At 44.2% G+C, this 17,794-nt stretch overlaps 1 protein-coding gene across 1 annotated transcript in view; it reads left to right on the top strand.

The window, feature by feature from the left end:
- Positions 1-17,794, top strand: part of eya4 (EYA transcriptional coactivator and phosphatase 4) — a 182,591-nt gene that overhangs the window by 117,962 nt on the left and 46,835 nt on the right. Inside the window, 6 exon segments of the mRNA XM_052524592.1 lie at positions 3,228-3,311; positions 6,430-6,507; positions 6,786-6,852; positions 7,989-8,131; positions 8,570-8,692; positions 9,363-9,445. Of these exon segments, the coding sequence (XP_052380552.1) occupies positions 3,228-3,311; positions 6,430-6,507; positions 6,786-6,852; positions 7,989-8,131; positions 8,570-8,692; positions 9,363-9,445 (578 nt within the window).

Raw genomic sequence — 17,794 nt, 5'->3', positions numbered from 1 at the left:
AGATGTGAAGAGATGCTGGACTGTTCTGGAGTGGCCAGATGTGAAGAGATGCTGGACTGTTCTGGAGTGGCCAGATGGGAAGAGATACTGGACTGTTCTGGAGTGGCCAGCTGTGAAGAGATGCTGGACTGTTCTGAAGTGGCCAGATGTGAAGAGATGCTGGACTGTTCTGGAGTGGCCAGATGTAAAGAGATGCTGGAGTGGCCAAATGTGAAGAGATACTGGACTGATGCTGGACTGTTCTGTAGTGGCAAGATGTGAAGAGATACTGGACTGTTCTGGAGTGGCCAGATGTGAAGAGATGCTGGACTGTTCTGGAGTGGCCAGATGTGAAGAGATACTGGACTGTTCTGGAGTGGCCAGCTGTGAAGAGATGCTGGACTGTTCTGAACTGGCCAGATGTGAAGAGATGCTGGACTGTTCTGGAGTGGCCAGCTGTGAAGAGATGCTGGACTGTTCTGAAGTGGCCAGATGTGAAGAGATGCTGGACTGTTCTGGAGTGGCCAGCTGTGAAGAGATGCTGGACTGTTCTGAAGTGGCCAGATGTGAAGAGATGCTGGACTGTTCTGGGTGGCCAGATGTGAAGAGATGCTGGACTGTTCTGGAGTGGCCAGATGTGAAGAGATGCTGGACTGTCCTGGAGTGGCCAGATGTGAAGAGATGCTGGACTGTTCTGGAGTGGCCAGATGTGAAGAGATGCTGGACTGTTCTGGAGTGGCAGATGTGAAGAGATGCTGGAGTGGCCAGATGTGAAGAGATACTGGACTGATGCTGGACTGTTCTGGAGTGGCCAGATGTGAAGAGATACTGGACTGTTCTGGGTGGCCAGATGTGAAGAGATGCTGGACTGTTCTGGAGTGGCCAGATGTGAAGAGATACTGGACTGTTCTGGAGTGGCCAGCTGTGAAGAGATGCTGGACTGTTCTGGAGTGGCCAGATGTGAAGAGATGCTGGACTGTTCTGGAGTGGCCAGCTGTGAAGAGATGCTGGACTGTTCTGGAGTGGCCAGATGTGAAGAGATGCTGGACTGTTCTGGAGTGGCCAGATGTGAAGAGATGCTGGACTGTTCTGGAGTGGCCAGATGTGAAGAGATGCTGGACTGTTCTGGAGTGGCCAGATGTGAAGAGATGCTGGACTGTTCTGGAGTGGCCAGATGTCCTCTATAGTCTAAAACCGTCATAAATAAGCAGAAATGTTTTATGGTTTTATTGGACACATTTATATATTGATCATGTGGGTTTAGATGTCCTGTTGTTTGTTGCTGTAAAAGAAGAGAAACATTTAGTTCGGTTTGGCCCCGAAACCTATGGTTTTGTGTTGCTCCGTGTAAAATGTCAACCTGTCTTGTCATATGACGATCAGAAATGACCTCTTCAAGGTGGTCACGTTTAACAATTGAAATGTTCAGGTGAATCTTCAGAAATGTGAAAAACCATGACCTTGTTTTGTTTTTTTTCCCCTCTGTGATTTGAAGAAGAAGGCGTTTTTTTCTGTTACAGTGCCTTGCGAAAGTATTCGGCCCCCTTGAACTTTGCGACCTTTTGCCACATTTCAGGCTTCAAACATAAATATATAAAACTGTATTTTTTGTGAAGAATCAACGACAAGTGGGACACAATCATGAAGTGGAACAACATTTATTGGATATTTCAAACTTTTTTAACAAATCAAAAACTGAAAAATTGGGGTACAAAATTATTCAGCCCCTTTACTTTCAGTGCAGCAAACTCTCTCCAGAAGTTCAGTGAGGATCTCTGAATGATCCAATGTTGACCTAAATGACTAATGATAATAAATACAATCCACCTGTGTGTAATCAAGCCTCCGTATAAATGCACCTGCACTGTGATAGTCTCAGAGGTCCGTTAAAAGCGCAGAGAGCATCATGAAGAACAAGGAACACACCAGGCAGGTCCGAGATACTGTTGTGAAGAAGTTTAAAGCCGGATTTTGATACAAAAAGATTTCCCAAGCTTTAAACATCCCGGTACGCGAGTCTTATGTTGTAAATATATCGGTACGCGAGTCTTATGTTGTAAATATATCGGTACGCGAGTCTTATGTTGTAAATATATCGGTACGCGAGTCTTATGTTGTAAATATATCGGTACGCGAGTCTTATGTTGTAAATATATCGGTACGCGAGTCTTATGTTGTAAATATATACGCGAGTCTTATGTTGTAAATATATCGGTACGCGAGTCTTATGTTGTAAATATATCGGTACGCGAGTCTTATGTTGTAAATATATCGGTACGCGAGTCTTATGTTGTAAATATATCGGTACGCGAGTCTTATTTTGTCCTGCAAGTAAAAGTCAAGATTTGCTGTTCGCCTCCTCACTGTTACAATCCAACTGCATGGTCCACATTGACAACAGCAAAGAGTCCAGATCTGAATCACATCCATAACTTATGGGCAGATCTGAAAACATCACAGTTGGTGGAGGACACCTCTCAAACATTCAAGACTTGGAGCAGTTTGCTGCCACATTGCCAGTAGAAAGGTGAAGCTCATTGATGACGACAAGGAGGGTTTGTCTGCAGTTACCTTGGCCAAGGACTCTGTACCTCTGTACTGGCTCTGGGATGCCAATAACGTTGCCCATTCCATGTGTCTTTATGTTCTAAATTAAAATTATAAACTTTTAAAGTTGCCAACAAAAAAAAATTGGTTCTGCAATGTATGAAAATCCAATAACAAGGTGTGTGACTAAAATATTTTCTTAAATTTAAACTTATTTTTAGAAGAAATAGGGAACTATTTAAGAAAACCGCAAGGGTGTCAATATATTTGGCAGCAACTGTGTTTACGACATGTAACAATCTTCTGGCTACTCCAGTTGTGACTGAAAATAACTACTTTGAATACCGAGTGACATTTTGTAAACCATTCTGAACCCAAATGAACCATTCTGAACCTTCATGAATCATTCGGAACCCAAATGAACCATTCTGAACCTTCATGAATCATTCGGAACCCAAATGAACCATTCTGAACCTTCATGAATAATTCGGAACCCAAATGAACCATTCTGAACCTTCATGAATCATTTGGAACCCAAATGAACCATTCTGAACCCAAATGAACCATTCTGAACCTTCATGAATCATTCGGAACCCAAATGAACAACAGCAGTGTTCTGATTTGGCTTGTTGAGGTAAGAGAGCAGATTGGTTTTCTGTGAGTTGTAACCCCGCCCCCTCTCTGATCCTCCACCCATTCAGGAGAGACCATGACTATTCTAAACACGGCTGATTGGCTGCTGGGCTGCAGTAGCCCGCCCCCTGGCCACAGTGGAAAGGACTATGGTATTGACTGAGCATGTGTGTGTCTGAGCGGCCTGCTCTGGAGTGGTGTGGCGTGATGTGCGTTTTAAATGTGTGTGGGGTGGGGTGGGGGTGTGTGAAGTGGGGTGAGTGGGTTGGGTTGTGTGGGGTGGGGTGTGTGAAGTGGGGGTGTGTGGGTTGGGTTGTGTGAGGTGGGGGTGTGTGAAGTGGGGGTGTGGAGTGGGGTGGTGTGTGGTGAGGTTGCGTGGGGTGGGGTTGTGTGGGGTGCGGTTGTGTGGGGTGGGGTTGTGTGGGGTGGGGTGTGTGGGGTGTGGTTGTGTGAAGTGTGGTTGTGTGAAGTGGGGGTGTGTGGGATGGGGGTGTGTGAAATGGGGTTGTGTGGGGTGGGGTGGGGTGGGGGTGTGTGGGGTGGGGTTGTGTGGGGTGTGGGTGTGTGGTGGGGTTGTGTGAAGTGGGGGTGTGTAGGATGGGGGTGTGTGAAATGGGGTTGTGTGGGGTGGAGTGGGGGGGGGGGTGAGTAGAGAGGCATCTTCAGAAGCACACAACATTTTGGAATGTTCAGATAGAAATATAGAAAATAGAACAAACATGCCTCTCCGACATGAAAACCAAGGAATCATGTTGGCTCTGTTCATGGCATTTCTATCTGCAACGTTTGGCAACTGAACATGGCCTAGATGTGTGTTTGAGAGAGAAAAGACATGTGGAATTCTAATACAGGCTTCCACGGTAGCTAGCTACAATACCCCAGTCTAGCGATCTTCCACGGCAGCTAGCTACAATACCCCAGTCTAGCGATCTTCCACAGCAGCTAGCTACAACACCCCAGTCTAGCGATCTTCCACGGTAGCTAGCTACAATACCCCGGTCTAGCGATCTTCCACGGCAGCTAGCTACAATACCCCAGTCTAGCGATCTTCCACAGCAGCTAGCTACAACACCCCAGTCTAGCGATCTTCCACGGCAGCTAGCTACAATACCCCAGTCTAGCGATCTTCCACGGCAGCTAGCTACAACACCCCAGTCTAGCGATCTTCCACGGTAGCTAGCTACAATACCCCGGTCTAGCGATCTTCCACGGCAGCTAGCTACAATACCCCAGTCTAGAAAACTTCCACGGTAGCTCACTACAATACCCCAGTCTAGCGATCTTCCACGGTAGCTCGCTACAATACCCCAGTCTAGCTATCTTCCACGGTGGCTCGCTACAATACCCCAGTCTAGAGAACTTCCACGGCAGCTCGCTACAATACCCCAGTCTAGCGATCTTCCACGGCAGCTAGCTACAATACCCCAGTCTAGCGATCTTCCACGGCAGCTCGCTACAATACCCCAGTCTAGCGATCTTCCACGGCAGCTCGCTACAATACCCCAGTCTAGCGATCTTCCACGGCAGCTAGCTACAATACCCCAGTCTAGAGATCTTCCACAGTAGCTACAACACCCCAGTCTAGAGAACTTCCACGGTAGCTAGCTACAACACCCCAGTCTAGCGATCTTCCACGGCAGCTAGCTACAATACCCCAGTCTAGAGAACTTCCACGGTAGCTAGCTACAACACCCCGGTCTAGCGATCTTCCACGGTAGCTAGCTACAATACCCCAGTCTAGCGATCTTCCACGGCAGCTAGCTACAATACCCCAGTCTAGAGAACTTCCACGGTAGCTAGCTACAACACCCCGGTCTAGCGATCTTCCACGGTAGCTAGCTACAATACCCCAGTCTAGAGAACTTCCACGGTAGCTACAACACCCCAGTCTAGAGAACTTCCACGGTAGCTAGCTACAATAACCCAGTCTAGAGAACTTCCACGGTAGCTAGCTTCAATACCCCAGTCTAGAGAACTTCCACGGTAGCTAGCTACAATACCCCAGTCTAGAGAACTTCCACGGTAGCTAGCTACAATACCCCAGTCTAGAGAACTTCCACGGTAGCTAGCTACAATACCCCAGTCTAGAGATCTTCCACAGTAGATGTGTGCTGTGCTGTTTGAATTATTCTGCACATGACCTCATATCTAGTCTCTCCTTCTCCTCTCCCCCCCTCTTCCTTATCTCCTCTCTTCCCTCTCCCTATCCTTCCTCTCTTCTCCTGTCCTCCCTATCGCCTCTCCTCCCTCCCTCCCTCTCTCCTCCTCTCCTTCCTTTCGCCTTTCTCCTCTCCTCTCTTCCATTCCTCTCTTCTATCCTCTCTCTCTCCTCTCTTCTTTCTCTCTTTCCTTTCTTCTCTCCTCTCCTCTCCTCTCTCTCCTCTCCCCTTTCCTCTCCTCTCGCTCTCCTCTCCTTCCTCTCTCTCTCTATCTCTCTCTCTCTCTTTTCGCCTCTCCTCTTATCTCCTCTCTCCTCTCTCCTTCCTCCTCTCTCTCGTCTCCCCTTTCCTCTCCTCTCTCTCTCTCCTCTCCTCTTCTCTATCCTCTCTCTCCTCTCATCTCCCTCTCCTCTCCTTCCTCTCCTCGCTCTTCTCTTTCTCCTCTTCTCTCTCTCCTCTCTTCTCCTTTCTCCTCTCCCCTCTGTCCTCTTCTATCTCTTTGTCGCTCTCTCCTCTCTCTCCTCTTCTCACTCTCTCCTCTCTCTCGTCTCCCCTTTCCTCTCCTCTCTCTCTCTCCTCTCCTTCCTCTCTCTATCTCTCTCTCTCTCTTTTCGCCTCTCCTCTCATCTCCTCTCTCCTCTCCTTCCTCTCCTCGCTCTTCTCTTCTCTATCCTCTCTCTCCTCACTCTTTCTCCTCTTCTCTCTCTCCTATCTTCTCCTTTCTCCTCTCTTCTCTGTCGTCTTCTATCTCCTCGTCGCTCTCTCCTCTCTCTCCTCTTCTCACTCTCTCCTCTCCCTCCTCTTTTCTCTCTCCTCTCCTCTCCTCTCTCTCTCCCCTCACCTCTCTCCTCTCTCTCCTCTTCTCTCTCTCTCCTCTCTCCTCTCTCTCCTCTTCTCTCTCTCTCCTCTCTCTCCTCTTTTCTCTCTCCTCTCCTCTCTCTTTCTCCTCACCTCTCTCCTCTCCTCTCCTCTCTCCCTCCTCTCCCTCTCTCTCTCTCTCTCTCTCTCTCTCTCTCTCTCTCTCTCTCTCCTCTCCCTCTCCTCTCCTCTCCTCTCCTCTCCTCTCCTCTCCCCTCTCCTCTCCTCTCCTCTCCTCTCCTCTCCTCTCCAGTTAAAACAGAACCTAATAACATCAGTGAGACAGCCAGGACTACAGGAGACACAACACTGGACAGCTACGCAGGATCAGGTAACACACACACATCATGCAAACACACACAACACACAAACACAACACACAGCATGCAAACACACACACACACAGAGCAACCCCATGTAGAGAGGGTTTAGAGACAGAGGGGTCAGCGTTGACCTGTGACGTCTCTATGACAACAAACTAGAACCATATGACAAAACAGGAATATGATCAGACACAGTGTCTGTATTGGTTGTTGTTTACCAGTTGTTTACCAGTTGTTTACCAGTTGTTTACCGGATTTGTTGTTTGTTGTTGTTTATTGTTGTCAGTCATTACCAGCAGTGGATACAGCCCTCCATCTGCACACCAGTACTCTCCACCCATCTACCCCTCCAAGTAAGTCCTGTAATGTATACTATATACTATTACTATATTATATTAATATATTATATTACTATATAACTATACTATATACTATTACTATATTATATTACTATATAACTATACTATATACTATTACTATATTATATTACTATATTATATTACTATATAACTATACTATATACTATTACTATATTATATTACTATATAACTATACTATACACTATTACTATATTATATTACTATATAACTACAGACCAGTACTCTCCACCCATCTACCCCTCCAAGTAAGTCCTGTAATGTATACTATATACTATATATTATATTACTATATAACTATACTATATACTATTACTATATTATATTACTATATAACTATACTATACACTATTACTATATTATATTACTATATTATATTACTGTATTACTGTATAACTATATTATAATACTATATAACTATATTACTATATATTACTCTATTATATTGCTATCTTACTGAACTATATAATATTACTATAATATATTACTATATAACTATACTATATACTATTACTATATTATATTACTATATAACTATACTTTACACTATTACTATATTATATTACTTCATAACTATACTATATCATATTACTATATTATATTACTTTATAACTATACTATATACTATTACTATATTATATTACTTCATAACTATACTATATCATATTACTATATTATATTACTTTATAACTATACTATATACTATTACTATATTATATTACTATATTATATTACTATATAACTATACTATATACTATTACTATATGATATTATTATGTAACTATACTATATACTATTACTATATTATATTACTATATAACTATACGATATACTATTACTATATTATATACTATTACTATATGATATTATTATATAACTATACTTTACACTATTACTATATTATATTACTATATAACTTTACTATATACTATTGCTGTATTATATTACTATACTATACACTATCACTATATTACTATACTATATACTATTACTGAATCATATTACTATATCACTATTAAATAAACTATTACTATATAATTTTACTATTAAACTCCTCCTCTCCTCTCCTCTCCTCTCCTCTCCTCTCCTCTCCTCTCCTCTCCTCTCCTCAGGCCGTACCCCCACATCCTGTCCACACCAGCAGCCCCGCCCATGCCAGCGTACGCCGGCCAATCCCAGTTCACTAGCATGCAGCCGTCGACCGTCTACACCGCATACTCCCAGACTGGCCAGGCCTACGGACTGTCTACCTACGGTACACTCACACGCTTACAGACTGACACACATGTACTCAGACATGTTGTCCTCTCTCAGACTGACACGTACGTACTCAGACGTGTTGTCCTCTCTACCCTCCCTCCCTCTTTCTCTCTCTCTCTCTCTCTCTCTCTCTCTCTCTCTCTCTCTCTCTCTCTCTCTCTCTCTCTCTCTCTCTCTCTCTCTCTCTCTCTCTCTCTCTCTCTCTCTCTCTCTCTCTCTCTCTCTCTCTCTCTCTCTCTCTCTCTCTCTCTCTCCTCCCTCTCTCTCTACTCCCTCCCTCTTTCTCTCTCTCTCTCTCTCTCTATCTCTCTCTCTATCTCTCTCCCTCCCCCCTCCTCTCTCTCCCCCTCCCCCTCTCTCGCTCCTTCCCTCTCTCCTCTCTCTCTCTTTCTCTCTCTCTCCCCTCTCTCCCCCTCCATCCCCCTCTCTCCAGACCTGGGTGTGATGCTACCAGGTATGAAGACAGAGGGGGGTCTCTCCCAAACCCCCCTACAGACCAGCCTCAACTACACGCCACAGCCTGGACAGACAGCCTACTCACCATATCAGATGCCAGGTCAGTTAGAATGTGACAGTGGAAACCTGACCAATCAGGTGACAGATACCATACTAGCATTACTTAAGTGGGAATTCCTGCCTTCATTAGGTAAGACTAAAATACAGGCCCTGTTCATTGTGGAGTGAACTCTGTATGTAATTGTGTCTGTTTAAGCTGTTTGGATAGGTGTTTGTAGTAACACAGAGTATCATTGAAAAAGAGACCCTGGACTCCAGTGGTATTCCCTACATAAAGGTTATATGAATCAAAAATAGATATATCTCAATACCTGTTATGTCGGGAAAATGATTTGACACGAGATTAATTTATCTCTGTCTCTCTCTCTCTCTCTCTCTCTCTCTCTCTCTCTGTCTCTCTCTCTCTCTCTCTGTCTCTCTGTCTCTCTCTCTCTCTCTCTCTCTCTCTCTCTCTCTCTCTCTCTCTCTCTCTCTCTCTCTCTCTCTCTGTCTCTCTCTCTCTGTCTCTCTCTCTCTGTCTCTCTCTCTCTCTCTCTCTCTCTCTCTCTCTCTGTATCTCTCTCTGTATCTCTCTCTGTCTCTCTCTGTCTCACTCTATGTCTCTATGTCTCTCTCTGTCTCTCTCTGTCTCTCTCTGTCTCTCTCTGTCTCTCTCTCTCTGTAACTCTCTTTGTCTCTGTCTGTCTCTCTCCCTCTCCTTCTCTCCCCAGGGTCCAGTTTCACGTCATCATCTGGTCTGTACTCCAGTAACAACTCTGTGTCCAACCCAGCCAACTACACTGCTCCACAGCAGGTACCTGTGTGTATGCGTGCATGGGTGTGTTTTGGTGTGTGTGTGTTTTGGTCTGTGTGTGTGTGTTTTTGGTGTGTGTGTATGTATGTAAGTGTCTATAACAAGCATTCTTAAACCTCAACAACAACACAAGTCTATCCCTACTGTGGAACTCTGTCTAGAATCCACACGGTTACTTCTATAACCACCTAAGTGTTTGACTGCTGTGTCAGAGTCCTTGAGCCTGTACTGTCCTTGAGCCTGTCATGTCCTTGAGCATGTACTGTCCTTGAGCCTGTCATGTCCTTGAGCCTGTCATGTCCTTGAGCCTGTACTGTCCTTGAGCCTGTACTGTCCTTGAGCCTGTACTGTCCTTGAGCCTGTACTCTCCTTGAGCCTGTACTGTCCTTGAGCCTGTACTCTCCTTGAGCCTGTACTCTCCTTGAGCCTGTACTCTCCTTGAGCCTGTACTGTCCTTGAGCCTGTCATGTCCTTGAGCCTGTACTCTCCTTGAGCCTGTACTGTCCTTGAGCCTGTACTGTCCTTGAGCCTGTACTCTCCTTGAGCCTGTACTGTCCTTGAGCCTGTACTCTCCTTGAGCCTGTACTCTCCTTGAGCCTAGAATGACTTGTGTTTGTGTTAGAATGCTCGTCACACAGTGGATCGGGAGAACATGGTTACCCCCCTCCAAAAAAAAAATATATATACCCAATACGATTATTCATTTCAAAAATCTGTTTTGGACATATATTTGTCTTAGGTTACTTTCCAAATAGCACTATATACCCTATGGGCCTTGGTCAGTAGTAGTGACTATATACCCTATGGGCCTTGGTCAGTAGTAGTGACTATATACCCTATGGGCCTTGGTCAGTAGTAGTGACTATATACCCTATGGGCCTTGGTCAGTAGTAGTGACTATATACCCTATGGGCCTTGCTCAGTAGTAGTGACTATATACCCTATGGGCCTTGGTCAGTAGTAGTGACTATATACCCTACGGGCCTTGGTCAGTAGTAGTGCCTATATACCCTATGGGCCTTGGTCAGTAGTAGTGACTATATACCCTATGGGCCTTGCTCAGTAGTAGTGACTATATACCCTATGGGCCTTGGTCAGTAGTAGTGACTATATACCCTATGGGCCTTGGTCAGTAGTAGTGACTATATACCCTATGGGCCTTGGTCAGTAGTAGTGACTATATACCCTATGGGCCTTGGTCAGTAGTAGTGACTATATACCCTATGGGCCTTGGTCAGTAGTAGTGACTATATACCCTATGGGCCTTGGTCAGTAGTAGTGACTATATACCCTATGGGCCTTGGTCAGTAGTAGTGACTATATACCCTATGGGCCTTGGTCAGTAGTAGTGACTATATACCCTATGGGCCTTGATCTGTAGAAGTGACTATATACCCTACGGGCCTTGGTCAGTAGTAGTGACTATATACCCTATGGGCCTTGGTCAGTAGTAGTGACTATATACCCTATGGGACTTGCTCAGTAGTAGTGACTATATACCCTATGGGCCTTGCTCAGTAGTAGTGACTATATACCCTATGGGCCTTGGTCAGTAGTAGTGACTATATACCCTATGGGCCTTGGTCAGTAGTAGTGACTATATACCCTATGGGCCTTGGTCAGTAGTAGTGACTATATACCCTATGGGCCTTGGTCAGTAGTAGTGACTATATACCCTATGGGCCTTGCTCAGTAGTAGTGACTATATACCCTATGGGCCTTGCTCAGTAGTAGTGACTATATACCCTATGGGCCTTGGTCAGTAGTAGTGACTATATACCCTATGGGCCTTGGTCAGTAGTAGTGACTATATACCCTATGGGCCTTGGTCAGTAGTAGTGACTATATACCCTATGGGCCTTGGTCAGTAGTAGTGACTATATACCCTATGGGCCTTGGTCAGTAGTAGTGACTATATACCCTATGGGCCTTGCTCAGTAGTAGTGACTATATACCCTATGGGCCTTGGTCAGTAGTAGTGACTATATACCCTATGGGCCTTGGTCAGTAGTAGTGACTATATACCCTATGGGCCTTGGTCAGTAGTAGTGACTATATACCCTATGGGCCTTGGTCAGTAGTAGTGACTATATACCCTATACCCTATGGGCCTTGGTCAGTAGTAGTGACTATATACCCTATGGGCCTTGCTCAGTAGTAGTGACTATATACCCTATGGGCCTTGCTCAGTAGTAGTGACTATATACCCTATGGGCCTTGGTCAGTAGTAGTGACTATATACCCTATGGGCCTTGGTCAGTAGTAGTGACTATATACCCTATGGGCCTTGGTCAGTAGTAGTGACTATATACCCTATGGGCCTTGGTCAGTAGTAGTGACTATATACCCTATGGGCCTTGGTCAGTAGTAGTGACTATATACCCTATGGGCCTTGCTCAGTAGTAGTGACTATATACCCTATGGGCCTTGCTCAGTAGTAGTGACTATATACCCTATGGGCCTTGCTCAGTAGTAGTGACTATATACCCTATGGGCCTTGGTCAGTAGTAGTGACTATATACCCTATGGGCCTTGGTCAGTAGTAGTGACTATATACCCTATGGGCCTTGGTCAGTAGTAGTGACTATATACCCTATGGGCCTTGGTCAGTAGTAGTGACTATATACCCTATGGGCCTTGACTATATACCCTATCAGTAGTAGTGACTATATACCCTATGGGCCTTGGTCAGTAGTAGTGACTATATACCCTATGGGCCTTGGTCAGTAGTAGTGACTATATACCCTATGGGCCTTGGTCAGTAGTAGTGACTATATACCCTATGGGCCTTGGTCAGTAGTAGTGACTATATACCCTATGGGCCTTGGTCAGTAGTAGTGACTATATACCCTATGGGCCTTGCTCAGTAGTAGTGACTATATACCCTATGGGCCTTGCTCAGTAGTAGTGACTATATACCCTATGGGCCTTGCTCAGTAGTAGTGACTATATACCCTATGGGCCTTGGTCAGTAGTAGTGACTATATACCCTATGGGCCTTGCTCAGTAGTGGTGACTATATACCCTATGGGCCTTGCTCAGTAGTAGTGACTATATACCCTATGGGCCTTGCTCAGTAGTAGTGACTATATACCCTATGGGCCTTGCTCAGTAGTAGTGACTATATACCCTATGGGCCTTGGTCAGTGACTATATACCCCTATGGGTAGTAGTGACTATATACCCTATGGGCCTTGTGTCAGTAGTAGTGACTATATACCCTATGGGCCTTGGTCAGTAGTAGTGACTATATACCCTATGGGCCTTGGTCAGTAGTAGTGACTATATACCCTATGGGCCTTGGTCAGTAGTAGTGACTATATACCCTATGGGCCTTGGTCAGTAGTAGTGACTATATACCCTATGGGCCTTGGTCAGTAGTAGTGACTATATACCCTATGGGCCTTGGTCAGTAGTAGTGACTATATACCCTATGGGCCTTGGTCAGTAGTAGTGACTATATACCCTATGGGCCTTGGTCAGTAGTAGTGACTATATACCCTATGGGCCTTGGTCAGTAGTAGTGACTATATACCCTATGGGCCTTGGTCAATAGTAGTGACTATATACCCTATGGGCCTTGCTCAGTAGTAGTGACTATATACCCTATGGGCCTTGGTCAGTAGTAGTGACTATATACCCTATGGGCCTTGGTCAATAGTAGTGACTATATACCCTATGGGCCTTGCTCAGTAGTAGTGACTATATACCCTATGGGCCTTGGTCAGTAGTAGTGACTATATACCCTATGGGCCTTGTAGTCAGTAGTAGTGACTATATACCCTATGGGCCTTGGTCAGTAGTAGTGACTATATACCCTATGGGCCTTGGTCAGTAGTAGTGACTATATACCCTATGGGCCTTGGTCAGTAGTAGTGACTATATACCCTATGGGCCTTGGTCAGTAGTAGTGACTATATACCCTATGGGCCTTGGTCAGTAGTAGTGACTATATACCCTATGGGCCTTGGTCAGTAGTAGTGACTATATACCCTATGGGCCTTGGTCAGTAGTAGTGACTATATACCCTATGGGCCTTGGTCAGTAGTAGTGACTATATACCCTATGGGCCTTGGTCAGTAGTAGTGACTATATACCCTATGGGCCTTGGTCAGTAGTAGTGACTATATACCCTATGGGCCTTGCTCAGTAGTAGTGACTATATACCCTATGGGCCTTGGTCAGTAGTAGTGACTATATACCCTATGGGCCTTGGTCAGTAGTAGTGACTATATACCCTATGGGCCTTGGTCAGTAGTAGTGACTATATACCCTATGGGCCTTGGTCAGTAGTAGTGACTATATACCCTATGGGCCTTGCTCAGTAGTAGTGACTATATACCCTATGGGCCTTGGTCAGTAGTAGTGACTATATACCCTATGGGCCTTGGTCAGTAGTAGTGACTATATACCCTATGGGCCTTGCTCAGTAGTAGTGACTATATACCCTATGGGCCTTGGTCAGTAGTAGTGACTATATACCCTATGGGCCTTGGTCAGTAGTAGTGACTATATACCCTATGGGCCTTGGTCAGTAGTAGTGACTATATACCCTATGGGCCTTGGTCAGTAGTAGTGACTATATACCCTATGGGCCTTGGTCAGTAGTAGTGACTATATACCCTATGGGCCTTGGTCAGTAGTAGTGACTATATACTCTATGGGCCTTGGTCAGTAGTAGTGACTATATACCCTATGGGCCTTGGTCAGTAGAAGTGACTATATACCCTACGGGCCTTGGTCAGTAGTAGTGACTATATACCCTATGGGCCTTGGTCAGTAGTAGTGACTATATACTCTATGGGCCTTGGTCAGTAGTAGTGACTATATACCCTATGGGCCTTGGTCAGTAGTAGTGACTATATACCCTATGGGCCTTGGTCAGTAGTAGTGACTATATACCCTATGGGCCTTGGTCAGTAGTAGTGACTATATACCCTATGGGCCTTGGTCAGTAGTAGTGACTATATACCCTATGGGCCTTGGTCAGTAGTAGTGACTATATACCCTATGGGCCTTGGTCAGTAGTAGTGACTATATACCCTATGGGCCTTGGTCAGTAGTAGTGACTATATACCCTATGGGCCTTGGTGAGTAGTAGTGACTATATACCCTATGGGCCTTGCTCAGTAGTAGTGACTATATACCCTATGGGCCTTGCTCAGTGGTAGTGACTATATACCCTATGGGCCTTGGTGAGTAGTAGTGACTATATACCCTATGGGCCTTGGTCAGTAGTAGTGACTATATACCCTATGGGCCTTGGTCAGTAGTAGTGACTATATACCCTATGGGCCTTGGTCAGTAGTAGTGACTATATACCCTATGGGCCTTGGTCAGTAGTAGTGACTATATACCCTATGGGCCTTGCTCAGTAGTAGTGACTATATACCCTATGGGCCTTGGTGAGTAGTAGTGACTATATACCCTATGGGCCTTGCTCAGTAGTAGTGACTATATACCCTATGGGCCTTGCTCAGTAGTAGTGACTATATACCCTATGGGCCTTGGTGAGTAGTAGTGACTATATACCCTATGGGCCTTGGTCAGTAGTAGTGACTATATACCCTATGGGCCTTGGTCAGTAGTAGTGACTATATACCCTATGGGCCTTGGTCAGTAGTAGTGACTATATACCCTATGGGCCTTGGTCAGTAGTAGTGACTATATACTCTATGGGCATTGGTCAGTAGTAGTGACTATATACCCTATGGGCCTTGGTCAGTAGTAGTGTCTATATACCCTATGGGCCTTGGTCAGTAGTAGTGACTATATACCCTATGGGCCTTGGTCAGTAGTAGTCAACTATAGTAGTTAAATTCTGCTTTGAAAGTTGATAAACTTCTAACCCTACTTTTGAGAAAATGGCCCTTGAATGTTTTGGTCTCGTTTACACCCTTTGAAGCTTTAGCCCCACCCATCTGTTTAAGGATTCACTTGTGAGGCCATGTGCTTAACAGAGTGAGTACTGTAGTGTAGTAAACAGAGTGAGTACTGTAGTGTACTAAACAGTGAGTACTGTAGTGTACATAACAGAGTGAGTACTGTAGTGTACATAACAGAGTGAGTACTGTAGTGTACTAAACAGAGTGAGTACTGTAGTGTACATAACAGAGTGAGTACTGTAGTGTACTAAACAGAGTGAGTACTGTAGTGTACATAACAGAGTGAGTACTGTAGTGTACTAAACAGAGAGATTACTGTAGTGAACTAAACAGAGTGAGTACTGTAGTGTAGTAAACAGAGTGAGTACTGTAGTGTACTAAACAGAGTGAGTACTGTAGTGTAGTAAACCGAGTGAGTACTGTAGTGTACGAAACAGAGTGAGTACTGTAGTGTACTAAACAGAGTGAGTACTGTAGTGTACATAACAGAGTGAGTACTGTAGTGTAGTAAACAGAGTGAGTACTGTAATGTAGTAAACAGAGTGAGTACTGTAGTGTACATAACAGAGTGGGTACTGTAGTGTATATAACAGAGTGAGTACTGTAGTGTACTAAACAGAGTGAGTACTGTAGTGTACATAACAGAGTGAGTACTGTAGTGTAGTAAAGAGAGTGAGTACTGTAGTGTACTAAACAGAGTGAGTACTGTAGTGTAGTAAACAGAGTGAGTACTGTAGTTTACATAACAGAGTGAGTACTGTAGTGTTCTAAACAGAGTGAGTATTGTAGTGTACTAAACAGAGTGAGTACTGTAGTGTACATAACAGAGTGAGTACTGTAATGTAGTAAACAGAGTGAGTACTGTAGTGTACATAACAGAGTGAGTACTGTAGTGTACATAATAGAGTGAGTACTGTAGTGTACTAAACAGAGTGAGTACTGTAGTGTACATAACAGAGTGGGTACTGTAGTGTACTAAACAGAGTGAGTACTGTAGTGTACATAACAGAGTGAGTACTGTAGTGTACTAAACAGAGTGAGTACTGTAGTGTACATAACAGAGTGAGTACTGTAGTGTAGTAAACAGAGTGAGTACTGTAGTGTACTAAACAGAGTGAGTACTGTAGTGTACATAACAGAGTGAGTACTGTAGTGTAGTAAACAGAGTGAGTACTGTAGTGTACTAAACAGAGTGAGTACTGTAGTGTACTAAACAGAGTGAGTATTGTAGTGTACATAACAGAGTGAGTACTGTAGTGTACTAAACAGAGTGAGTACTGTAGTGTACATAACAGAGTGAGTACTGTAGTGTACTAAACAGAGTGAGTACTGTAGTGTACATAACAGAGTGAGTACTGTAGTGTAGTAAACAGAGTGAGTACTGTAGTGTACTAAACAGAGTGAGTACTGTAGTGTACTAAACAGAGTGAGTACTGTAGTGTACATAACAGAGTGAGTACTGTAGTGTACTAAACAGAGTGAGTACTGTAGTGTACATAACAGAGTGAGTACTGTAGTGTACATAACAGAGTGAGTACTGTAGTGTACATAACAGAGTGAGTACTGTAGTGTACATAACAGAGTGAGTACTGTAGTGTACTAAACAGTGAGTACTGTAGTGTACATAACAGAGTGAGTACTGTAGTGTACATAACAGAGTGAGTACTGTAGTGTACTAAACAGAGTGAGTACTGTAGTGTACATAACAGAGTGAGTACTGTAGTGTACTAAACATAGTGAGTACTGTAGTGTACATACCAGAGTGAGTACTGTAGTGTACTAAACAGAGTGAGTAATGTAGTGTACTAAACAGAGTGAGTACTGTAGTGTACTAAACAGAGTGAGTACTGTAGTGTACATAACAGAGTGAGTACTGTAGTGTACTAAACAGAGTGAGTATTGTAGTGTACATAACAGAGTGAGTACTGTAGTGTACTAAACCGGGTGAGTACTGTAGTGTTTTAACAGAGTGAGTACTGTAGTGTACTAAACAGAGTGAGTACTGTAGTGTACTAAACAGAGTGAGTACTGTAGTGCACTAAACAGAGTGAGTACTGTAGTGTACTAAACTGAGTGAGTATTGTAGTGTACTAAACAGAGTGAGTACTGTAGTGTACTTAACAGAGTGAGTACTGTAGTGTACTAAACAGAGTGAGTACTGTAGTGTACTAAACAGAGTGAGTACTGTAGTGTTTTAACAGAGTGAGTACTGTAGTGTAGTAAACAGAGTGAGTACTGTAGTGTACTAAACAGAGTGAGTACTGTAGTGTACTAAACAGAGTGAGTACTGTAGTGTACTAAACCGAGTGAGTACTGTAGTGTAGTAAACAGAGTGAGTACTGTAGTGTACTAAAAAGAGTGAGTACTGTAGTGTACTTAACAGAGTGAGTACTGTAGTGTACTAAACAGAGTGAGTACTGTAGTGCACTAAACAGAGTGAGTACTGTAGTGTACTTAACAGAGT

The sequence above is a fragment of the Oncorhynchus keta genome, chromosome 8, assembly GCF_023373465.1.
Source record: "Oncorhynchus keta strain PuntledgeMale-10-30-2019 chromosome 8, Oket_V2, whole genome shotgun sequence".
NCBI classification, from domain to species: domain Eukaryota; kingdom Metazoa; phylum Chordata; class Actinopteri; order Salmoniformes; family Salmonidae; genus Oncorhynchus; species Oncorhynchus keta.
The sequence above is the reverse complement of the archived record's forward strand: the minus strand, read 5'-3'. Positions and strand labels throughout refer to the sequence as shown.